The sequence below is a fragment of the Capricornis sumatraensis genome, chromosome 12 (assembly GCF_032405125.1).
Source record: "Capricornis sumatraensis isolate serow.1 chromosome 12, serow.2, whole genome shotgun sequence".
NCBI classification, from domain to species: Eukaryota; Metazoa; Chordata; class Mammalia; order Artiodactyla; family Bovidae; genus Capricornis; species Capricornis sumatraensis.
In genome coordinates this window covers 31,174,251-31,199,573 of record NC_091080.1, presented here as the reverse complement: position 1 = coordinate 31,199,573, position 25,323 = coordinate 31,174,251, and the positions used below count along the sequence as shown (strand labels likewise).

The following is a 25,323-nucleotide window of genomic DNA, read 5'->3' as shown; positions in this document are numbered from 1 at the left end:
GGGTTGTGGCACATGGGCTCGGGAGTTGTGGCGCGTGGACATAGTTGCTCTGTGGCATTTGGAATCTTCCTGGACCAGGGATTGAACCCGTGTCCTGTGCATTTGCAGGTGGATTCTATGCCACCAGGGAAGTCCCTGCAGCTTAACTTTTTACGTGGCTGAAGAATGTTCAATTCTGCCTTAACTATTTAAAGGCAGAGGCATCTGTGAGTGCCTACGGAAGGGGGGCATCTTAACTTAGTTGACAAAAGCTTGCGTTCTGGAGCAGAGACAATCTGGATTCTAATGTGCATTCCACCTCTTACTGATTGCATCACCTTGGGCTCCATGTGCTTCAGTTTCCTCATTTGTAATTGAAGCTAATGCTGGTGCTGTCTCACGGGGTTGTGGTGAGGATTAACTGAGTTGTAACGAACGAACGCAGTGGGCAGTGCTTTGTTGTTGTGTAGTCGCTAAAGTTTTGGCCAGCTTTTAAAGCAGAGTGAGTGCTCACGGTGACCACAACGAACAAGCGCTCTCTCTTCTCAAGGCTGGCCGGGTCTTCTCCCTGTGTTGATTAGGAAAATGTAGATCTAGAACTAGTTAACCCAGCATCTCATTTCGTTGCTAAGCAACCAGCTCTGAGTTCTGCAAAAAGCACATCGTGGTGTGCAGTGACCCCCTAGCAATCGATCCCCAGGCAGGCTGTTGCTAAGCATGGTTTTGTGTTCCCCAAAGCTCATTTCAGATGTGGAGGAGGAGTGAGGCATGCACACACCACACAGTCCTTGAGCGTGAGCAAAACCAGCCTTTCCAGCTGGAGGGGCTCACAATGGGCAAAGAAAACAAAAAAGAAAGCAGGACTTCGCTGATGGTCCAGTGGTTCAGAATCTGCCTTCCAATGCAGAGAATGCGGGTTTGATCCCTGGTGGGGGGAATGAGATACCACATGTCTCAGGGCAACTAAGCCCATGCGCTAGAATTAGAGAAAGCCCTTGCACTGTAATGAAGACACTACACAGTCAAAATTAAAATAAACACATAAGAAATAAAATTTAAAATTCAGTTTAAAAATAAGAAGAGTAAGTGGTGGTGTGTGCTTGTACCCACCTGCAGGAGTGAGAGAAGTCACCCGTATGATTTCCCCTTCTCTGGGGTGAAAGAGATTGTCATATGTCTTCAGGGTGCTATTCTCTGCAGAATAGGGGCTGTTTGTCCTTTTTCCCTTGGGGTCTGGGGTTGCATGGCCTGGGTACGAACCTGGATGTGTGATTCCTAGTTGAGAAGGGGCAGGGCTGGAAGCATCTACCGCCATGCACATGCCTCCCCTCAGGGAAGTCAGGGGTCGGGGCACTGAATCCAGGGGACCTGTTCTCCCTCATCCATTCATTCACTCATGCCATCTGTATCCTTAAATAGGTATTGAGTGCTAAGGGCTCAAGATTTGCTAGGCACTGGGAATAAAGCCTAAAGCAGGACAGTTACTCTCCATCTTGTCCTGATACTTAGTTAAAAAACAAAACACACTTGAGCTAGCTTATCAGAGTATTTATTGAAATATACTAGGTTGCTTACAGAACCTCCCCAACAGTCAGGGAAGTGGGGCTAGTGGCTACACAGCTAGGCACGTTGCCGGGAACACAGTTCTCGATGGCTCTTGCAGTTGGGCTTGGGCCTGAGCCAAGCCACTGTCCCAGGTTGGGACCCTTTGGCCAGGACCTCAGCCCTGCTGCCTCTGAGAACTCACTTCTTGCCACTGTCACACAATGACTCTGCCTGGCCTCCTTCACTGAAGTCTGGCATGGATGCAAGTGATGAGTGGAGCCTGGGTTGCATATCTGAGCTCTGGCTGCAAGGGAGGCTGGGAAATACATTTCTGGCCTTCTCGTACAAGGTGAGAAATTCTCCAAACATGAGAAGGGTATTCCAAAGGTGCTGGGATCCTGGGATCTCAGGGCAGCCACAGAGCTTTCAGACACGCATTGTCTCTGCCCTCTTAACCTTTACAGTCTACTGGAGGATTCAGGCAAAAAAGTCAGCGAGGACAGCCTGTGTGACCAGCGAGTGTTGTGCCAGGTGGGGTTCAGCTGTGAGAGACACGCAGAGGGATCCCTACCCAGATGACGGGGTCAGGAAGGGTGACTAAGGGCAAGTGATACCAGGCTGATCCTGAAGGATGAGTGTGAGCCTGTCAGCAAAGGTGAAGAGAACCCTCCCGATTCCAGGTGTGACAGGTGCCAGAGGTGAGTCACTAAGGAGTTCAAGGAAGGAGAGATGTTCTGGGCTGCTGGAGGGAGGGTGTGGCTGATATAGGCTAAAGTACTAGAAACACTGCTGTAAATAATATGCTCTGTCGCTGCTTTTTGCATTTTCAGTGTTGGACTAATACATCCTATATGCTAAGTCGCTTCAGTCGTGTCAACTTCTTGTGACCCCATGGACTGTAGCCTGCTAGGCTCCTCTTTCCATGAGATTCTCCAAGCAAGAATACTGGAGTGGGTTGCCATTTCCTCCTCTGGGGAATCTTCCCCACCCAGAGGGGGAAGATTTACGTCTCCTGCATTGGCAGGTGAGTTGTTTACCACTAGCGCCACCTGGGAAGCCTGACTTCCCACAGTGAAAAAGGAGCAGCTTTCCCATCCTTCCTCTTATTCCAATATTGTGCATTGTAACTGTGGTTAGATCACAATCAGTATTTATATTTAACTATGTAAATGCTATTCATAGCTGAGCGTGTAGTGTTCCACTGTGGTTTTTCCTTTTCTGCATGTGTCTTTGTTTCATATTATACAACTGTTGCTTTCTTCCCTTTGCTCAGTTTTCTGCCTACTCACCAGTTGATTATTCATCCTTAGACTCTCCACCAGCAGTGTTAATCTGCTCTCAATTCATTCAGTCACAGTGAGGGTGCCTAGCTGTTTCTCTTGTCTTCACACAAGTGTCTTGTTCCCTCCGCTTACTGACATCTTTGCCTGTTGAGACCTGAAGATGCAAGTCTGGGTGTGTGGCAAAGGAGGAGGTGGATCCCAGTGCCCTGGCCCTGACTCCTGAGGGTCAGAGGCCTTCCAAGGAACCCCAGCTTTCCCACAGTGATACGGAGCCATGGAGGCTATTCATGAAGTCAGCCCACTCTCCTGGTACCCAGATGTCTGCTCAGCATACCCAAGGGGACTCTGTCCTCTTTTCTCCTTGTTTTTGGAACACCGCCCCAAACCACAGTGAAGTCTCCCAAGCGCTTTAAGGCTCATCCAGCTCTGACACTATCATTGGCTGAACTGGTCTAAAGCCACATCCTATGACCCGGGCTGTGTTCGAAGAGGAATGGGACCAACTGGCAGACAATGTGGGTTCTCCTTCTGGACCTTCTGGTTGCAACCAGAAGTCCCTCTGCTTCTCCAGGTCTCTTTCTTCACATGTGCAATGGGTTTATGGACCTTCCCTGTCAACCTACAGAGTTGTGAGGAAGGTTACATGAGCTGGCAGGTGTGAACGTGCTTGTCAAGTAGTAAAGGTGGGCACATAAGTGGCTGCATGAATGAGAGTGAGAGCCAGGCCCAAGAAAAGGGGAAGCAAGAGCTGTTGGCCTCGACATTTCTTACTACTCACCTTCTGGGCCCTTCCATATCAATGCCCATATACGTAGTCTGACACCAGAAGAGAAGCTGGGTGTGTAAATGGCTGGTCACATTAGCGTACATTCATTTAGTGTTCTGCTTCCCGGAGGCATTTTAATTGAGTGGAAGAAGGGAAACACAAAGGAAGGGATTGATAATGTAGAGACACAGGTAACTGAGACCTGAGTATTTAACAGGAGTATAGGGCAGGAGGTCTCCCTTACACCTTGCAGGTGGCCTCACCTGGTCCAAGGAGTCCAGCATCAGAAAAGGAGAGTAGAGCCTCAGCCTAATGCCACGCCCCTTTCTCAGGCTACAGAGAATGGGAAGCAAAGTTTGATGGAAACCTGAAACAGTGAGCAAATGAGTCATTAAGGGATGCTGTCTGTGTCTAAATAGCCTGCCAGGTGAGGAAAACCCACGAATGAAATGTTAACACCACTACAGCCTTTTCTGGAAAGCTGTCCACCCGCCCCAGGGTTCCAAGACTGCCCAGCTGCTGCTGCTGTTAAGTCGCTTCAGTCGTGTCCGACACTGTGCGACCCCATAGACGGCAGCCCACCAGGCTCCTCTGTCTCTGGGATTCTCCAGGCAAGAATACTGGAGCGGATTGCCATTTCCTTCTCCAACGCGCGAAAGTGAAGTCGCTCAGTCGAGTCTTCGCGACCCCTGGGATTTTCCAGGCAAGAGTACTGGAGTAGGTTGCCATTCCCTTCGCCAGGCAAGACTGCCCAGAGTGGAGGAGAAATGACTACGTCAGAACTGGACAGAGGCAGAAATGCCTCTGCCCTTCTCTGGCCCTCCCTATCTCTCACTGTCATTGTCTGAGCCCCTCCCCCCACTTCATTTCTGACTCTTTTTTTAAGGCGAGCCCAGGGCCTCCACTCACACCCACCCACTGCTGCCAGGTTCACCGGAGCTGACAGCCCTAGGGACAGCAGTTATAGCCCGTGGAGGATGTGACGGTGACCTCGGAGAATCACAAGACCTGGGAAAACGCAGCTGGCCCTCCCTACAAAAGTTGGTTTTCCAAACCTCTCCTCAGGACTTTATTAGATCTTTTGAAGGCAGGAGAAATAAGAGCATATTTTTTTTTTAGGCATGCGGGGTCACCCTGAGTGTGACTCCACTTGAGTCCCAATCCAGTGCCTCTTGCACTCACGCCCTGCCCCGGGAGGAGGCTGGCGACCGGGGCCTGCCACTGATGTGGCGGTGCCCGCCTTCCAGCACCTGCTGCTCTACAACTGGAACAACCCCTTCCACCCAGGCGGCCTTCTCCTCCTCCCAGAGGGCATTCTCCTCCTCCCAGAGGGTCTTCTTATCCTCCCAGAGGACCTTCTCCTCCTCCAGAAGGGCTCTCTCCTCCACGCACAGGGCCTTTTCTTCCTCCCACAAGGCCTTGTCCTCCTGAAGGAGGTTCCGGTCTCTTTCCCACAAGGCGTTGTCCTCCTTCCAGAAGGCCCTGTCTTCCTTCCAGAAGATTCGGTACTTTTTCCAAAAGGCCTTCTCTTCTTCCCGGAAAGATTTTTCCATTTCCCAGAAGGCTTTTTCCTCTTTCCAGAAGGTTTTCTCCTCTTCCCAGAAAGGCCTATCCTCTTCCCAAAAGCCCAAGATCTCACCGCGGAAGGCACGCATCTTGCTCCGGAAATTCCACATCTCTTCCCGGAAGTCTTCGATCTTCTCCCGGAAGTGTCTCATCTCCTCGCGGAAGGCCTTTTCTTCCTGGAGCTTGTGGATTAGTTTCTTTTGGCGAATGCTGGAGGAGGAGACCACCAGCGAGCGGAAGCAGGCAAGCCCCATCCATTTTCTCACCTTGAAGGGAAACATATTCCCAGTTGGCCCGGATGGCGAGGTGGCTGTGATGGAGGACAGGGCCACTGGCCAGGATCAGGTCAGCTGGTCCAGCCCTGTGGGGGGACGGGAAAGAACACACCCTTGAATATAGCATCCCAGAGGGCAAGCCTTGGAGTCTGTGTAGCACTATTGAGATTTTTTTTTTTTAATCTTACATCGTTTTTACATTTACATGTATCTATTCTTTTGCAAATTATTTTCTCATTTAGGTTATTACAGAATATTGAGCAGAGTTCCCTATACACAGTAGGTTCTTATTGGTTATCTGTATTATATAATAGCAGTGTGTACATGTCAATCCATCCCTCCCCCAACCCTTACCCCATGGTAATCATAAATTGGTTCTCTAAGTCTGTAAGTTTGTTTCTCTTTTGTAAGTAAGTTCATTTTATCTTTCTTTTTAAGGTTCCACATATAAATGGTATCATATAATATTTGTCTTTCTCTGATTTACTTCAATTGGTATGATAATCTCTGGGGGCATCCATGTTGCTGCAAATAGCATTATTTCATCCTTTTTTATGACTGAGTAATGTTCCATTGTATATATCTACCAGTTCCGCTTTATCCATTCTTCTGTTAATGGATATTTAGGTTGCTTCCATGTGCTGCTGTTGTAAGCAGTACTGCAGTGATACTGCAAGGATACAATGGGGTGCTCGTATCCTTTCGAACTATGTTTTCCTCTGGATATATGCCTAGGAATGGGATTGCTGGAACATGTGCTAGCTCTGTTTTCAGTTTCTTAAGGAACCTTCATTTTGTTCTTCATAATGGCCGTACCAGTTTGCATTCCCACCAACAGGGTAGGTGGGTCCATTATTGGCAAATTTTAACCATTGTTGTCTTTGTCCTCCTGCTTGTGTTTTTGAGGGACAAGCTTTGGTAGAGAAAGATGCTGGATGATCATGGCTTTGGGCTGAAGAGGTGGTCAGTACATTCAAAGCTCAAGGCCACTGAAATAACAGGCCAACAAGGTCAGTGGTTCTCAACGAGGATGTCAGGGCACACAAGTGTGATATGATCAATTAAGACATATGACAGTTTTGTTTTGCTTTTAAATAATCAAGTGCCACAGCCACATAGTGATTTATTTGTGTTACATCAACCAGAATATATCTGAGGTTTTGGCTCTCTCGCTGGGGAGTTGCTCATAACCTTCTGATGGGTGTGCTCAAAGCAGGGGGCCACACATGTGCATGTCCTCTGTTACAAGCCATGTGGGAAACAGAAGATGAAACCCTTGGACCTACAGGAGTCAGTTTAGTAGGAGGGTCTATTTTGGGAACATAAGTTTGAAACCAAGATGTGAAAGAGGACACAGTGTTTTCTAGGATGTGGGAAAGAGGAACTGTTAACATGGTAGCCAGTAATAGTGAACAATAATGACACAATATGACCCAGCAGGTTCGCTCCCAGATATATGCCCTGAGGCAACATATGAACTATGTCCAGGTTATGTGCACAGGAATGTTCAAGCAGTTCTGTTCACAGGGCTCGACAGTGTAAGCAATCCAGTGACCATAGCAATAACATGAAGTTCAAATGTAGTGGTCTGTTCGTGCAATGGAGAGCATAGCTACATGCAACCATGTAGATGAACCTTGTAAACAGAATGCTGAAAAAAAGAAGCTGGTTCAAAGACTTTGAAGGAAAATTTTTCAAACAGGCAAAATTAAATTCTATTGTTTAGGGCAATATTCTTAGGGGATAATACAAAAGAGACAAGCAAGGGAGTAAATCCCATTAAATCAAGATGGTAATTATATAGAAGGTTGGGATTAACATATACACACCATTATGTGTAAAATTGGAGAAGGGAATGGCAATCCACTCCAGTATTCTTGCCCGGAGAATCCCATGGACAGAGGCGCCTGGAGGGCTATACAGTCCATAGTGTTGCAAAGAGTTGGGCATGACTGAACCACTAACACACATTCATAAAATAGATAACCAACAGAGACTGCGACTGTATAGCACAAGGAAGTCTACTCAATATTCTGTAATAACCTATGTGGGAAAAGAATCTGAAAAAGAATAGAGATACGTGTGTGTATAACTGAATCACTTTGCTGTACACTTGAACCTACCACATCAACTCCAATATAAAATAAAAATTTAAAAAGATAGTAACTACTTGTGTGTGAGGGAGGGGTTGGGGAGGTAGGATCCTAGGGGTCGTGATTGGGTGGGTGTATGAGCTGGCTTCTGAGGGGCTAGCAGTCATATTCCATTTCTTTATTTGGTGGCACTGGCGTGTGTATTCATTATTTTTTTAAAAGTGCTAAGTTGTCTATGGATATTTTATATACTGTAGTAAATGTACTGTATTTCACAGTGAAATAAAAGCTTGGGAGGGAGGAAGAAATAAAGATAGCGGGGAGGAAAGGAGGAAGGAAGGAGTGAGGGAGGAGGGGAGGAGATGTCCACACACTGCCGTTATCTGATGTATCAGGTATCAGAACCCTCCACAAAAATCCCGGTAACAAAGGTGGGCTGAGAGATGAGGAAAAGGTCTGAATGTGAGACAGCAGTTAGAGTGCAGGGAAGACAAGGGTTTGGATTTCGACGTCGAGCTTTCTGGAAGCATCCTCCAGGGTCTGGCCTCACACAGTGGGCCTTGCCAAGCACCACAACATGGAGCATCGTGAGTCCTTTCAGGAGATTTACAGACTTTCTCCCTCTTTTTCTAGTTTCTGACTCAAGAGCAGGGAGTGAGGGAGAAGGAAAGAACACATAGCCAGCGTGTGTGTGTGTGTGTGTGTGTGTGTGTGTGTGTGAGAGAGAGAGAGAGAGAGAGGGAGAGATGACATTTGTATCCAGCATTGGACTGATGGCAAAAATATTTAGCAACTTTGTCACTACTTTTAAATGAAATCCTCCCTCCTCATGCAACCCTACAGCTAAAGGAAAATATAGATACCCACACGAAGAAGCAAATGTAGAAACGTTGGATGTTATCACTGAAGACAATAATCTATGTTTCAAAAGACAATGAAGCAAAGTTTACAAAAGTCTTCTTTTCTGTGTGGGACCTGTCTGTCCCCAGTGAGTCCCCTGCACAATAAACATTTGTGCAGGCGTCTCTGTCTTTCTTCTGCGGCATTTCCTGTACATCTCCCAGTGCAGACAGTGACCACCTTCCAAATGACACTAGAATTTTATTTCTTATGCCATAAGCAGTGTTTGCACAAGCTAGAGAATTCACCTGAAACAATTTAATAAATTCCTCTTTCCTTTATCCCATGGATACCAATAACCATCCAGTTCTACATTTCACCCCGTCAGTAACCACCCAGTTCTACATTTCACCCTGTCCATGTGATCCCCAGCTGTTATTTTGTGGCTCTTTCTGGCCTCACACTTTCTGCAGGTCTAACATCAGTCATTGCTTTTAGTTGGCTCTACTTTTAGGGCTGGTCTCCTCAAAGAAACCGAGCGTGTCTCCCTTAATGAAGAGAGAACACAAAGCTGAGTGGAGAAGTCAACTCAGGGGAGCTGGCCCAGCCCACGGAGTCCCTTGAGAATAGAGCAAGCTACATACTGAAGGTTAGCGAGCACTGAGGGCCCACTGAACACAGTTTTCTCCTGAATCTAACTCCCCGTGTGGGGAGCAGCAGGGGAAATCTGCTTATGACATTCACTGAACAAGTGTTGTGTAGAAATATACATAAGAAAAGTATTCAGGGGCACCTCTTGTTCTCAGAAGCATTATCGAGAAAACAGAGGTCCGTGAACTGGAATTCCCCTCCAGCTCACTCTCTTGGCGTCCACCTCTATCTTGAATGCCCTCTGGGCTCCCAGGCAAGGCTAGGCTTTCCCCCATCTTCTCCCAACTGCATGGTGACCTTAGTTTCATCAGTGATCCTTCAACTCACGAGCCATCCACATCTTGCCCTCTGCTCAATCTGACCTCCCAGCACACAAACACACGCTCAAGTCTGCTGCTGCTGCTGCTGCTAAGTCACTTCAGTCGTGTCCAACTCTGTGACCCCATAGACGGCAGCCCACCAGGCTCTCCTGCCCTTGAGATTGTCCAGGCAGGAACACTGGTGCGGGTTCCCATTTCCTTCTTCAATGCATGAAAGTGAAAAGTGAAAGTGAAGTCGCTCAGTTGTGTCGGACTCTGTGCGACCCCATAGATGACAGTCCACCAGGCTCCTCTGTTCATGGAATTTTCCAGGCAAGAGTACTGGAGTGGGGTGCCATTACCTTCTCCCTTTCTATTGCTATTTCTCTCATGCCAGGAGCCAGCATGGGGAATCCCGCCCATGGCAAAGGTCATGAGGAAGAGGCCTGATGGACAAAGGTGAGATCAGGCCTCGAGGGGCCCCCCCTTATCAAATATCTACCCCCAAACCAAAGTCTGTCTGTTATACTATTTCATGACTTTCACCAACTCCTCTGACATTAACAGGGGGCTATCCCCGACCACCTTTCTCTAGAGAAAATCAACTTAGGGCTATAGCTAATAAGTCTCCTGGACATGAGAAAAATATTTCAAATCAAACCCCCTCTGTTAACATTCTAGCTTGCTTGGCAGATATATCCAGACTCTTACAGCTACAGGTATAATTATTTATAGCCTCCCAACTGTGAGAGACACAAAAAGCCTAAAAAGTTAAAAGTTATTAGAGTAGTGCTGGTATAAGATTTCATTATTGGGCCAATGCTTGTTACAAAGTTCCCATATCTCTTATCCACTGTGCACCTGAGAGTACATTAGTTAACATAGTTGAAATGTAAAAAAAAAACAAGTGTAGCCTTAAACTTAACCACATCAGACTTTTGAGCTAATTGGTTCTTTCTTATAACTCACTACACCTTTACTCCGTGAAAAATATAACTGTTTAACATTTTCTGAGGCTGACATAGATTAAAAATATATATTTTTTTAAAAAATTAAAAAAAGTAAGTTTTCTGATTGAACAACCTTTATCAAAAGAGGGCCATGAAATGTTCACAGGCCTCCAAGGCCAAAAGATAATATACACAATATTATTTATGAAAAAGGTATATTAAAAAAATCCTGGTTTTGATAAAGAGAAAACAGATGTAATGTTTAGGCTGACTCTATATGACTTTACATCTTTCATTTCCCTCTATAGACAAATAAAGATATAAAAGACCCTTTTAAAAATAAAAATAACAGGCCTCGCTCACCAAAACAGCTTGGTCACCCCATGTTTCTTTTTTTTTTTTTCTCTCTTTCTTACTCTGTTTTTCAGGCTGATCTCTTAAAACATAGAGGCTCCCTACATTGACTTATCTGCCCGGGTTTCTAAGATCTAAACAAAAAGACGTTCTGCGTCTTCACTCTCTCGAGAGACAAAAAAGACACCTGTGGCCTCCATAAACAAGACAAACTCCTTGTCTCAGAGTTTTATTGGTTTTCTATATAAACCAAAATATATCAGCCTCTCCTCTATTTTCTTATCTACAATATTCTTTCCTTATCTCTATAAATCATCCGCCGACGCCTTTTTTCCTTCAGGTTCCCCTAAATCTTGCGGGGGCTAAACCCCGACACTCTCTAAATAGTCTTCTTAAAAGAGCAGTTGACAACAGCCATCCCCATTCCTATATTGCATCTGCACCACCATGCTTCAGCAATCTTGTGCTCCCTAAGTTCACCGAAACACTGTCTCTTCAGATCACCAGTGACCCACTAGTTGTTCAATCCTTACCTTACTGACCTCTTGGCAGCACTGGACATGAATCCTTTTTGAAACTCTTTTCCCCTTGACGGCTATAACGCCGGGCCATTATGTTCTCCTCCCACGTCCCTGATGGTTCTAGTCTCTTTGTGGACTCCTTTTCCCAACAGGATATATTTTATCCATTTCAAGCAGAACCTACCTCATAGGGCTCTTGTGGGGAATAAATTGGTATGTTGAGTGCCAAGTACAGTGCCTGACACAAGCAAGTCCTCAATACATAGGAAATAAGGATGACTATAGTTACTATTTTGTATCATTTTCAATCTTCTCACGGTGCATGCCAGGACAGTCATGATCCACCCCTACAAACATTTTAGCCTTACCTCTCAGCCGTCTCCCCTAACACCTGTGCTCTGGTCACCGGGAATTCCTCAAACGCCGAGTTTTCCCCACTTCTATGCCATGCTGTTCTCTCCCCCTGGATAGTCTCGCCCAAATCCACTTCCCTTCGTTCAGCTAACACTTCAAGACTCAAGGAGTCCCCTCTCTTAGGTAGCTTCTTCTGAAACCCAATACTCCTCCACCAAGTTCAGACTGAGCAAACGTCCTCCCTACCCAACCCACCACCACCTCGCCTGCCTCCTTCCTGCTAGGAACACATCATCTCCCATCTGTCTGTGCTGCGTTTAGCACAACGTCTGGTACATAATGGATGTTCACTAAACATCAGCTGACTGAATGGCAGTCTTTCTGGGTTAGAATGTTGGAAAAAATTTATCGCCAAAGTTTTCCTTATTACCACTTCAATTATCTTTGAGAAAGAGATAAAATAAGTACCATGTCAAATACATAGATTGCCCATTTAGATATAAAGTACAATATAAAACTGTAAATGTGTGTCTATATGGGTATAAAAACATGAGTCAAAGACACATCTCTAATCTTCAATCTTATAAGTCAACGCTAGGAACTTATTTCGCTATGTTTAGAACTAACCCTACCCAATCTAAAGCCAACAACAGTTACTTACTGCTTAGCTGTTTGCCAACTGGGCAAGTTCTGCAGCCCTCAGAGGGCAGGCAATCATTGTCACATCAGATCTCTAGTGATGTCACTTTGACAGGCTCCCCTAACACTGTTTGCAAAGACCCCTCTGTTCCCTCTCAGTCCTGACTCACAGGGTCGAGAGGGCCCAGATAGGACCCCAAATGAGAGACTCTAAAGAGTGAGGAAGAACCTGGAAAGACTTCATCTTCCATCTTTGACTTCATCAATAGGCTGGCACTGTTGATGACTTGCAAATGATTGTTACCTCACATTCTACCTGGATCGTGTCCAGGAGCAGTCTTCCAGGGAATAACGTTCAGTGGAGTGGGGAGAGGGTTGAATGTAATGAATCATTTCTTTTGCTGCTTTCAGGATTCCCTCTTTTTCTCTCTTTTGACAGTTTGACTGCGACGTGTCAAAATGTGGGCCTCTTTGGGTTTGTACTGCTTCAAGTTTGTGGAGCTTCTTAGATGTAGAGATTTGATGCAGATTTTCCTTACATTTGAGAAGTTTATGGCTGTTTCTTCAAATAACCTTTCTTCCTCTTTCTCCCCTCCTAAGATTCCTATCATACATATGTATCTGTATCATATGTAGCTTGATGGTGTCCCGCCAATCTCTGAGGCTCTGTTCATTTCTCTCCACTCTTGTGCCTTTCTGTTGCTTAGACTGGATCATCTTAATTGACCTGTCTTCAAATTCACTGATTCTTCCTTCTGCCAGTTCAGATCTGCTGTGAGCTCCTCTGTTTTTCATTTTTAAGACCAGAATTTCTATTTGGTTCTGTTAAAAAAATAAATTTTCTTTATTGATACATCATTCACATGCTTACCTTTAATTCTTTAGGCATGGTCTCTTTTAGACCTTTGGTCACATTTATAATAGCTGTTTCATGTCTTGGTCTAGTAAGTTAACATTTGCACTTCCTCAGAGACAGTTTTTAACCAAAAAGAAAATAACTCAGAATCATAGTTTCTTTTTTTTTTTCCTCTGTACCAGTATTTTATTTTATTATTGTATTTTTTTAACTTTTTATTTTTACTTTATAATACTGTATTGGTTTTGCCATACATTGACATGAATCATAGTTTCTATTGACTCCCTTTCCCCCCTGGGTATGAGCCATTCTTTCTTGTTTCTTTGCATGTCATGAAAGTTTTTGTTAAAAAGTGAACATTTAAAATAATATCTTAAATATTATAATGTGATAATTCTGGAAATGAGATTTCCCCCTCATCAAGTTTGTTGTGTTTTTGTTATTATTACTATTTGTTTAGTTAATTTTTCCTGGACTAATTCTAGAAAGTCTGTATTTTTTGTTGCCCGTGGCCACTGAAGTCTGCTTGATGCTTAGTGGTGAGCTAATAATTGAACTAAGAACTCTTCTTGAACTGATTAGTCTCCCTCCCTTTTTGTGTGTGTGTGTTTGCACGTGCATGCGTGTGTTGGGACATGCCTTCAATGCTCACGCAGGCTGTTTACAATCCTTGCCTTAGCTTTCACTTCCTGCTTATGCAGGACCTCAAGGTCAATCTAAGGTATGGAATTACAGCCTCCTCACTTTTTTGGGCATGTGCACACTCACATGCTTGTGACCTTCCAGATTCCAGAAATATCTCAGAATTCTTTATAAAGCTTCTTTCTTATTCCCCAGTTATTATTGGTCAGCCTCTTACTAGCCCAAGCTAAGTAACACTGCCTCAGGTAGCTGTGATAGTAAACAATGGCACTCTTTTTTTTTTTTTTTGGACAAATGCCTCAAGACTAGAGTTGTTTGCATAAACTAAGCATTGCATTAGGTCAGATAAAGACAAGTCCTGTGGATAGAGCTTTTCAGTAAACTGCTTTTCAGTGACTTGTTTACAAGTCAGTGGTTATACTTTGGCCACCTGATTTGAAAAGCCAACTCATTGGAAGAGATCTGATGCTGGGAAAGATTGAAGACAAAAGAAAAAGGGGGCAGCAGAGGATGAGATGGTTAGATAGCATACCCGACTCAATGGACATGAATTTGAGCGAACTCCAGGAGATACTGGAGGACAGAAGAGCCTGGTGTGCTGTAGTCCATTGGGTCACAAAATGTCTGACACGACTTAAAGACCAAAAAACAACAACAAAACCCATCCTGTCCCCTTATTTAGTCATTCTAAGATTCCTGATTCATTGCTTTTTATAAAATTATTTTTTATTGAAGGATAATTGATTTACAGAATTTTGTTGTTTTCTGTCAAACTTCAACCTGAATCAGCCATAGGTATACATATATCCCCTCCCTGTTGAACCTCCCTCCCGTCTCCCTCCCCACCCCACCACTCTAGGTTGATATAGAGCCCCTGTTTGAGTTTCTTAGCCATATAGCAAATTCCCGTTGACTGTCTAATTTACATATGGTAATATGTTTTCCAGGTTATTCTTTCCACACATCTCACCCTCTCCTCCAGTCTCCCCATGTCCACAAGTCTACTCGCTATGTCTGTTTCTCCACTGCTGCCCTGTAAGTAAATTCTTCGGTACCATTTTTCTAGATTTCGTGTATATACGTATGCACTAGAATATGATATTTATATTTCTCTTTCTGTATACTTCTCTTTCTGTATTATACTTCCTCTGTATAATAGGTTCTAGGTTCATCCACCTCATTGAAACTGACTCAAATGTGTTCCTTTTTATGGCTGAGTAATATTCCATTCTGTATATGAACCACAACTTTTTTTAATCCATTCATCTGTTGATGGACATCTAGGTTGCTTCCATGTTCTAGCTGTTGTAAATAGTTCTGCAATGAACAGTGGGATACATGTGTCTTTTTCAATTTTGGTTGCCTCAGGGTGTATGCCAGGAGTGGGATTGCTGGGTCATATGGTGGTTTTATTGCTAGCTTTTTAAGGAGTCTCCATACCATCTTCCATAGTGGCTACATTAATTTACATTCCCACCAACAGTGCAAGAGAATTCCTTTTTCTCCACACCCTCTCCAGCATTTATTTTTTGTAGACATTTTGATGATGGCCATTCTGACTGGTCTGAGGTGATATCTCATTGTGGTTTTGATTTGCATTTCTCTAATAGTGAGCAGTGTTGAGCATCTTTTCATGTGTTTGTTAGTCATCTGTAGGTCTTCTTTGGAGAAATGTCTGTTTAGGTCTTTTCCCCACTTTTTGATTGGGTTGTTTGTTTTTCTGGCATTGAGTTGTATGAACTGCTTGTATATTTTGGAAATTAATCCTTTGTCAGTTATTTCATTTGCTATTATTTTTTCCCATTCTGAGGGTTGTCTTTTCATCTTGCCTATAGTTTCCTTTGCTGGTCAAAAGCTTTTAAGTTTAATCAGGTCCCACTTGTTTACTTTTGTTTTCATTTCTGTTACTCTAGGAGGTGGGTCACAGAGGATTTTGTTTTGATTTATGTCATCGAGCATTCTGCCTATGTTTTCCTCTAAGAGTTTTATAGTTTCTTGTCTTACATTTAGATCCTTAATCCATTCTGAGTTTATCTTTGTGTATGGTGTTAGGAGGTGTTCTAACTTCATTCTTTTCCCTGTAGCTGTCCAGTTTTCCCAGCACCATTTATTGAAGAGGCTGTCTTTGCCCCATCATGTATTCTTGCCTCCTTTGTTAAATATAAGGTCCCCACAGGTGCATGGGTTTGTTTCTGGGGTTTCTATCTTGTTCCATTGGTCTATGTTTCTGTTTTCATGCCAGTCCCATACTGTCTTGATGGCTGTAGCTTTGTAGTATAATCTGAAGTCAGGAAGGTTGTTTCCTCCAGCTCCATTCTTTCTCAAGACTACTTTGGCTATTTGGGGTCTTATGTGTTTCCATATGAATTGTGAAGTTTTTTGTTCTAGTTCTGTGAAAAATGTCACTGGTAAATTGATGGGGATTGTGTTGAATCTGTAGATTGTATTTGGTAGTATAGTCTCTTTCAAAATATTGATTCTTCCTACCCAGGAACATGGAATATCTCTCCATCTGTTTATGTAATTTTTTATTTCTTTCATTACTGTCTTATAATTTTCTGTGTACAGTTCTTTTGTCTCCTTGGTTAAGTTTATTCCTAAATATTTAATTCTTTTTGTTGCAATGGTGAATGGGATTGATTCCTTAATTTCTCTGATTTTTCATTGTTAGTATATAGAAATGCAAGTGATTTCTGTGTATTGATTTTGTATCCTGAAACTTTGCTAAATGCACTGATTAGCTCTGGTAATTTTCTGATACTCTCTTTAGGGTTTTTTATGTACAGTATCATGTCATCTGCAAATAGTGAGAGCTTTACTTCTTTTCCAATCTGGATTCCTTTTATTTCTTTTTCTTCTCTGATTGCTGTAGCTAGGACTTCCAGAACTATGTTGAATAATAGTGATGAAAGTGGACACCCTTGTTTTGTTCCTGATCTTAGGGGGATTGTTTTCAGTTTTTCATCATTGAGAATAATGCTTGCTGTAGGCTTATCATATATGGTCCTTACTGTGTTGAGATATGTTCCTTCTATGCTCATTTTTTGACGAGTTTTAATCATAAATGGTTCCAAATAGGAAAAGGAGTATGTCAAGGCTGTATATTGTCACCCTGCTTATTTAACTTATATGCAGAGTACATCATGAGAAACGCTGGGCTAGAAGAAGCACAAGCTGGAATCAAGATTGCCGGGAGAAATATCAATAACCTCAGATATACAGATGACACCACCCTTATGGCAGAAAGTGAAGAGGAGCTAAAAAGCCTCTTGATGAGAGTGAAAGAGGAGAGTGAAAAAGTTGGCTTAAAGCTCAACATTCAGAAAACGAAGATCATGGCATCCGGTCCCATCACTTCATGGGAAATAGATGGGGAAACAGTGGAAACAGTGTTAGACTGTATCTTTTTGGACTCCAAAATCACTGCAGATGGTGACTGCAGCCATGAAATTAAAAGACGCTTACTCCTTGGAAGAAAAGTTATGACCAACATAGATAGCATATTAAAAAGCAAAGACATTACTTTGCCAACAAAGGTCCATTTAGTCTAGGCTATGGTTTTTCCAGTGGTCATGTATGGATGTGAGAGTTGGACTGTGAAGAAAGCTGAGTGCCGAAGAATTGATGCTTTTGAACTGTGGTGTTGGAGAAGACTCTTGAGAGTCCCTTGCACTGCAAGGAGATCCAACCAGTCCATTCTAAAGGAGATCAGCCCTGGGTGTTCCTAGGAAGGAATGATGCTAAAGCTGAAACTCCAATACTTTGGCCACCTCATGCGAAGAATTGACTCATTGGAAAAGATTCTGATGCTGGGAGGAATTGGGAGCAGGAGGAGAAGGGGACAACAGAGGATGAGATGGCTGGATGGCATCATTGACTCCATAGATGTGAATTTGAGTGAACTCCAGGAGTTGGTGATGGACAGGGAGGCCTGGCATGCTGCAATTCATGGGGTTGCAAAGAGTCGAACATGACTGAGTGACTGAACTGAACTGAATCATAAATGGGTGCTGAATTTTTTCAAAGGCTTTTTTGCATCTATTGAGATTACCATGTTTTTTATCTTTCAATTTGTTAATATGGTGTATCACATTGATTGATTTGTGTATATTGAAGAATCCTTGTATCCCTGAAATAAACCCAACTTGATCATGGTGTATGAGCTTTTTGATGTGTTGCTGAATTCTGTTTGCTAAAATTTTGCTGAGGATTTGTGCATCTATGTTCATCAGTGATATTGGCCTGTAGTTTTCTTTTTTTCTGTTGTTATCAGGTTATCTGGTTTTGGTTTTCAGGATGATAGTGGCCTTGTAGAATGAATTTGGAGGTGTTCCTTCCCCTGCAGTTTTTTTTAAAGAGTTTTAGAAGGATAGGCATTAGCTCTTTTCAAAATGTTTGATAGAATTCTCCTGTGAAGCCATCTGGTCCTGGGCTTTTGTTTTCTGGAAGATTTTTTTTATCACAGCTTCAATTTCTGTGCTTATAATTGGGTTGTTCATAATTTCTATTTCTTCCTGGTTCAGTCTTGGAAGATTGAACTTTTCTAAGAATCTGTCCATTTCTTCCAGGTTATCAATTTTATTGCCATATTGTTGTTCATAATAGTCTCGTATAATCCTTGTATTTCTGCATTGTCTGTTGTAACCTCTCCTTTTTCATTTCTAATTGTGTTGATTTGATTCTTTTCTCTTTTTTTCTTGATGAGTCTGGCTAAAGGTTTGTCAATTTTGTTTATCTTCTCAAAGATCCAGCTTTTAGTTTTATTAATCTTTACTATTGTTTCTTTCATTTCTTTTTCATTTATTTCTGCTCAGATCTTTATGATTTCTTTCTTTCTACTAATTTTGGGTGGTTTTTTGTTGTTGTTCTTCTTTTTCCAGTTTTAGGTGCAAAGTTAGGTTGTCTGTTCGATGTTTTTCTTGTTTCCTGAGGTAGGATTGTATAGGTAGGAAACTATAAACTTTCCTCTGAGAACTACTTTCGCTGCATCCCGTAGGTTTTGAGTTGTCGTGTTTTCATTGTCATTTGTTTCTAGAAATATTTTGATTTCCCTTTTGATTTCTTCAGTAACCTGTTGTTTACTTAGAAATGTGCTGTTTAATCTCCATATGTTTGTATTCCTTACAGTTTTTATCTAGTCTCATAGCATTATGGTCAGAGAAGATGCTTGATACGATTTCAATTTTCTTGAATTTACTGAGGTTTGATTTGTGACCCAAGACATGGTCTATCCTGGAGAATGTTCCATGTGCACTTGAGAAGAATGTGTATTCTTCTGCATTTGGATGGAATGTCCTGAAGATATCAATGAGATCCATCTCATTTAATGTATCATTTGACTTGTGTTTCCTTATTAATTTTCTGTTTTGATGGCCTGTCTGTTGGTGTGAATTGGGTGTTAAATTCTCTTACTATTATTGTGTTACTGTAAATTTCTCCTTTTATGTCTGTTAGTGTTTGTCTTATGTATTGAGGTGCTCCTATGTTGGGTGCATAGATATTTACAATTGTTATATCTTCCTCTTGTGTTGATCCCTTGATCATTATGTAGTATCCTTTCCTGTCTCTTGTAATCTTTATTTTAAGTCTTTTTGTCTGATATGAGGATTGCTACTCCAGTTTTCTTTTGCTTCCCATTTGCCTGGAATATATTTTTATATCCTCTCACTTTCAGTCTATATGTGTCTTTAGGTCTGAAGTGGGTTTCTTGTAGACAGCATATATGTGAGTCCTTTTTTTGTATCCATTCAGCCAGTCTGTATCTTTTGGTTGGAGCATTTAATCCATTTACATTTAAAGTCATTATTGATATATATGTTCCTATTGCCATTGTGTTAATTGTTTGGGGTTGATTTTGTAGATCTTTTTCCTTCTCTTGTATTTCTTAACTATATAAGTCCCTTTAACATTTGTTATAAAGCTGGTTTGGTGGTACTGAATTCTCGTAACTTTTCTTGTCTGTAAAGCTTTTTATTTCTTCATCAATGTTGAATGAGATCCTTGCCGGGTACAGTAATCTTGGTTGTAGATGTATCCCTTTAAGTACTCTAAATATATCCTGCCGTTCCCTTCTGGCCTGCAGAGTTTCTGCTGAAAGATCAGCTGTTAAACGTATGGGGTTTCCCTGGTATTTTGTTTGTGGCTTTTCCCTTGCTGCTTTTAATATTCTTTCTTTGTGTTTAGTCTTTGTTAGTTTGATTAGTATATGTCTTGGCATGTTTCTCCTTGGGTTTATCCTGTATGGGACTCTATGTGCCTCTTGGACTTGATGGACTATTTCCTTTTCCATGTTGAGGAAATTTTCAACTATAATCTCTTCAAAATTTTCTCATACCCTTTCTTTTTCTCCTCTTCTTCTGGGACCCCTATAATTCGAATGTTGGTGCATTTGATATTGTCCCAGAGGTCTCTGAGACTATCCTCAGTTCTTTTCATTCTTTTTACTATATTCTGCTCTTCAGAAGTTATTTCCACCATTTTATCTTCCAGCTCACTGATTCATTCTTCTGCTTCAGATATTCTGTTATTGATTCCTTCTAGAGTATTTTTAATTTCAGTAACTGTGTTGTCTCTGTATGTTTATTCTTTAATTCTTCTAGGTCTTTGTTAATTGATTCTTGCATTTTCTCCATTCTGTTTTCAAGGTTTTTGATCATCTTTACTATCATTATTCTGAATTCTTTTTCAGATAGTTTGCCTATTTCCTCTTCATTTTTTTGACTTCTGTGTTTCTAATTTGTTCCTTCATTTGTGTAGGAATCCTCTGCCTTTTCATTAATATATATTTTTTAACTTACTGCATTGAGGTATCCTTTTCCCAGGCTTAAAGGTTGAATTCTTTCTTTATTCATTGCTTTTTAACCATTCTTTTCTAATGCAGAAAGTTACCATAATAATGGAAGTAATCTGAACCATGAGTAGTATTTTAGCTGGTGAGTCAGAGAGGAATAGATGTAGATGCTACAAGGAATATTTCGAAGAAAGACTCAACAGGTTATCAGATGGTTGCATGGGATGAAGATGGAGAAAGTAAGGACAGGGCTAAGGTACCTGGTCTCACTGCCCCAAAAGTGACCAGGCACTGATTAGAAATTTAAAGTTGAAACAGAGTTGATTTAGATGAGCTGGTGGTATTCTTGCATAAAATGTTGGGATCCTCAGTGATTCACAATTCATAAAATGTTTATTACTCTAAGTAAATCTTAAAGTCTCTGGAGCAAATAGTAAATGTGATTACTATTGTTAAATGTGAATGGGCACTAAAAAATAAATTGATCCTCAGCATCAGTGAGCTCACATTATTGAAAAAGATAAGCTTTTCTCTCTTATACTTTGCTCCAAATCAACTGCTCCTTTTCACTCAAGACAGAAAGTTTAACTGAATTTTTTCAATCTCTTATTTAAAAAACAGTGTTGCCAATCTTGTTAGTCTTCAAAACAATACAGATTCATGGTAAAAAGAAAATATTAGAAAATAGAACAAAGATGAAGAAGAAAATTAAAAATCATCCATAATCCCAATACTCAGAGGTAACCACTGCAAACACTTTGGGGTAGTGTCTTCCAAAGTTTTTCCTGCACTTACAGCTAGATAGACTCTAAACAGTTGGTTTTATGCTGTGCATACTGTTCTATGGCTTGCCCTTTCATGTAATAATATATCATAAAATCTCATTTCTATAAATATTTCTGAGAACATGATTTTCTATAGTTGTATGAGTGCACATTCCTATACTTTGGGAAATTGATTTATTCCTTTAGGAACATAGATTATTTTCCTGAAAGATTAGGTCAATTTGGAAAATTGCTCACAAATAATGGCAATGGCAACTTCATTAATCATCACTGCCTATGGCCTCAGTCTCTGGGTTGAAAGAAGAGAATTCTTCCTGGCAGCACAGTCATAGAAAGGAATCATTCTTGGGAAGTTGGCCTTGTGAAGGCAGACTTTGTTTTGTTCCTGTTATCCACAGTGCTTATTTTATGAAGAGCTTTCTGAAGTTGAGCAGAAAATGACTAATAACCCAATATATAAATGTCCAAAGGATGTGAATAAATTGATTGCAGACAAGTGCAAATAGCTCTTTAACGTATGAAAAAAATTTCCAACCTCAGTTATAGGGAAATGAAATTGAAAATAAACCTTGCATTTCTCTCCTATCAGATTGGCAAAAATCCGAAAATTTGACAATATACTTTTAGTGAAACTGTAAGAAAATGGCTCCCCCTTTACAGTGCTGGTAGGAATCCAGCACCTCCAATCCCTATAGAGGTACATTGGTCAGTGTCCAACAAAATTATAGATACATTTATCTATTGACTCAGCAGTTCCACATCTAGAAGTCTATCTCCCAGGTACACAGGTATGTGCATGTGCGTGTGCATGCTGTCGCTTCAGTCATGTCCGACTCTTTGTGACACTATGGACTGTAGCATGCTGCCAGGCTTCTCCATCCATGGGATTTTCCAGGCCGGAATACTGGAGTGGGTTGCCATGTACTCCTCCAAGGGATCTTCCCAACCCAGGGACTGAACCCATGGCTCCTGTGTCTCCTGCATCACAGGTGGATTCTTTACCTCTAAGCCACTGGGGAAGCCCCAGGCACACTTATACAAGTACAAAATAATACTTGTAAAGGCTAATTTAATTCCTTGTGGGTATTATTTGTGACTGCAAAAAGATTGTACAGAAGCCAATTTTCCAGCAGTCGGGAACAGCTTGATTAAACTATGGCATGGCCACACAGAGTACTATGCAGCTGTTAAAAATTGGGCAAAGGCTTCAGTGTGTTGATACAAAGAGATCACCAAGATATAAAAAGTGAGAAAAACAACAAGGTGCAGAATACTGCTCCATATTGTGTAAGAAAGAAAATAAGAGTGTATACCTATGTGTTTCTTTACATTTGCACAAAGCAGTACTCAAAGAAAAACACCAAATTAATACAAATGGTTATTTTTGAGGGAAACAATGGAGGAGGCAGGGGTAGAAGCAAGACTTCTTTGTGAATATCCTTCAAGAAGGTTTTGGTCTTTAAATAATTGTGAAAAAAATTATTAATATTGGATACAAACACATGAGGATAACCGTATATCTAATAGTACCATAAACACACAGAGGAGGAAGGATTTATTTCAGCTGACTTTAGGGCACAATATTTTGACTCTAACTCCTTAGTGAGATACATTGAAGGATGAAAAGAGCTACAAAGAGGGACCTCCCCGGCGATCCAGTGGTGAAAGACTTTGCCTTCCAGTACAGTGGGTGTGGGTTCAATTCCTGATCAGGGAACCAAGATCCCACACGCCTCCTGGCCAGAAAGCCAAAACATAAAACAGAGACAATATTGTAACAGATTCAATAAAGACTTTAAAAATGGTCCACATCAAAAAACATCTTGGGAGGAGCTACAAAGAAATTTCGAATCTTGCCTTGGTTGTTTTATTTCTTTAGTAGTGTTGGTATTGTTAGTTTTGAAACTTTCTATTATATGACACAGCATCTAAGTAATTGTGTTAATAACATTAGGAATCAGGTTTTCAATATAAGAGAAAAGATGCATGATTATAATTTCAAGGAAGTAAAATAAAATGCTATGTAGTATTAAATTTAAAATTTTTAATGAACTCACGATTTCAACCCACTCCAGTGTTCTTGCCTGGAGAATCCCAGGGATGAGGTAGCCTGGTGGGCTGCCGTTTATGGGGTTGCACAGAGTCGGAGACGACTGAAGCGACTTAGCAGTAGCAGCATGATTTTAAATATATGCATGTGTATCCCTGCTTATTGTAATGGACTAATAGCAACAGTATTCCAGAAACCATGACTATCTCCCTCAGCCTTGAATACCATCCCCCTACCAAGAGGAACCAGGGTGCCAATGTTAAATGACTATTTCTAGATGTAGGAAAAGGAAGGTACAAAGAGAACCTGAGACAAGTTTTCCCAGAAATCAGGGAAGTTTTCTTGTCATGTCTAAAGGAGCCAACTTGAGTAGGTTCCCACTGACCAAAATTGTGAGAATTTGACCCTTGAAAAGAATAATGCTTGTGTTTGATTGAAATCTATTCAGTCTCTAAAATCCATGAATCTGCAATGATACTAATGATTTAAACAGACAGAAAAATTCATTTGTCACCACTGAAAGTACAATTAAGGCTATTAACTCAACCACTCTGAAAATTAGAAAATTAAAAGAATATTTGAAAATTAAAGGGCAGTTGAAAGAATGAACAATGTATGCTGCCTTTCATTTAGAAACTAGACCATGCTGCCAAAAACAGTCCCAGTTGATGTGGCAAAAATTTGCAGAAGAACCTTAGCTGATACATATAGAAGGAGTGATAGAATCAGAAAGAAACTTCTGTCTCACATTCATAATGATATTTTGGACATTTTTGTAGTTTTTAAAACCTTTAGATAAATGATTGATGGGGAAACTAGACATTTGTACTGTCTCAGATAATGAAACAGGTTCTATGTCTAAGTGGAATATAGAAGTATACCATTGTATGATGGACGGATCTTATCCAGAGGTTAATTTAATACCCTAAAGTGTGGGTCAACCATTTATCACGTGCCTTTTTGACATAATGCAGTGTGACTATCTTATATACGTAAGGTTGTCTAGAAGCAGAGCCTGAGGTCTAGTGGGGAAGGGTTCTTGGGAGGAGGATGAGGGAAACAGGAAACAGAGGTGAAAAACTGTGTCAGAATATGTCTAACTTGGAGAATAGCAACATCCTGATCTACCGGGTAGCTAGGGAGCTTGAACTGTTCCACAGAGTTGATCGCACCTTGAAGTCCATGTCTATGCTGCAGGCGTCCCTCTGGGCATCCCTTGCCACCATTTCTATGGCCTCAGCCACATGATGTTGCTAAAAGGACATGACGTGGAGTCCTAGAGTATAACCTTCATGAGCGTGTTACAGGATGAGTTGTGTGCCCCTGGATTTCATATGCTGAAGTCCTAATCCCCCAGAATGTGACTGTATTTGGAGATCCTTCTTTGTAAAGAGGTAGATCGCAAGCGTGCATGCATGCTAAGTCACTTCAGTCGTGTCCATGGACTGTATGTAGCCTGCCAGGCTTCTCTGTCCATGGGGTTCTCCAGGCAAGAATACTGAAGTCGGTTGGTTAATGAAGTGAAAAGGAGGTTATTAGAGTGGGCCCTAATCCAATACAACAGGTGTCCTTATAAGAAGAGGAAATTAGGACACAAACACACAGGAAAGACTGTGAAGACTCCCTGAAGACCCAGGGAGGGGGCTTCCCTGGCAGAATCCACCTGCAATGCAGGAGACATGGGTTTGATCCCTGGTCTGCAAAGATCCCACTTGCTGTGGAGCATCAGAGCCCGTGTACCTGAGTTCTCGAGCTTGAGCGCTGCAACAAGAGATGCCACCGCAGTAAAAAGCCTGTGCACCACAATGAAGAGTAGCCCCCACTCACCACAACGAGACAAAGCCCACGTACAGCAACGAAGACCCAGTGTAGCCAAAAAGGAAAAAGCACAGGAGTAAAAGTACAAGCCAAGGAGAGAGACCTCAGAAGAAAGGAAACCTCGCAATACCTGGGGCTTGGACTCCAAGCCTCCAGACCTGTGAGAAAAATTGATCTCTATTGTTTAAACTACCTGTATGGTACTTTGTGATGGCAACTCCAGAAAACTGATACAGTAGGGATTTCTGTTTTGTTTACTACTTCATT

The 25,323-nt window shown here is 41.8% G+C and overlaps 1 protein-coding gene and 1 long non-coding RNA gene across 2 annotated transcripts; one reads left to right on the top strand and one right to left on the bottom strand.

Moving 5' to 3' along the window:
- Nucleotides 1-1,617: 1,617 nt before the first annotated feature.
- LOC138089110 (uncharacterized) lies at nt 1,618-17,742 on the top strand. Its single transcript, XR_011145782.1, has 5 exons — nt 1,618-2,222; nt 2,355-2,548; nt 6,321-6,424; nt 14,561-14,648; nt 16,749-17,742. It is a non-coding gene; the product is annotated as an uncharacterized lncRNA (long non-coding RNA).
- CCDC70 (coiled-coil domain containing 70) lies at nt 4,752-5,546 on the bottom strand. Its single transcript, XM_068984466.1, has one exon. The coding sequence runs from the start codon at nt 5,418-5,420 to the stop codon at nt 4,752-4,754; it is 669 nt and encodes a 222-aa protein (XP_068840567.1). The 5' UTR covers nt 5,421-5,546.
- Nucleotides 17,743-25,323: the final 7,581 nt, after the last annotated feature.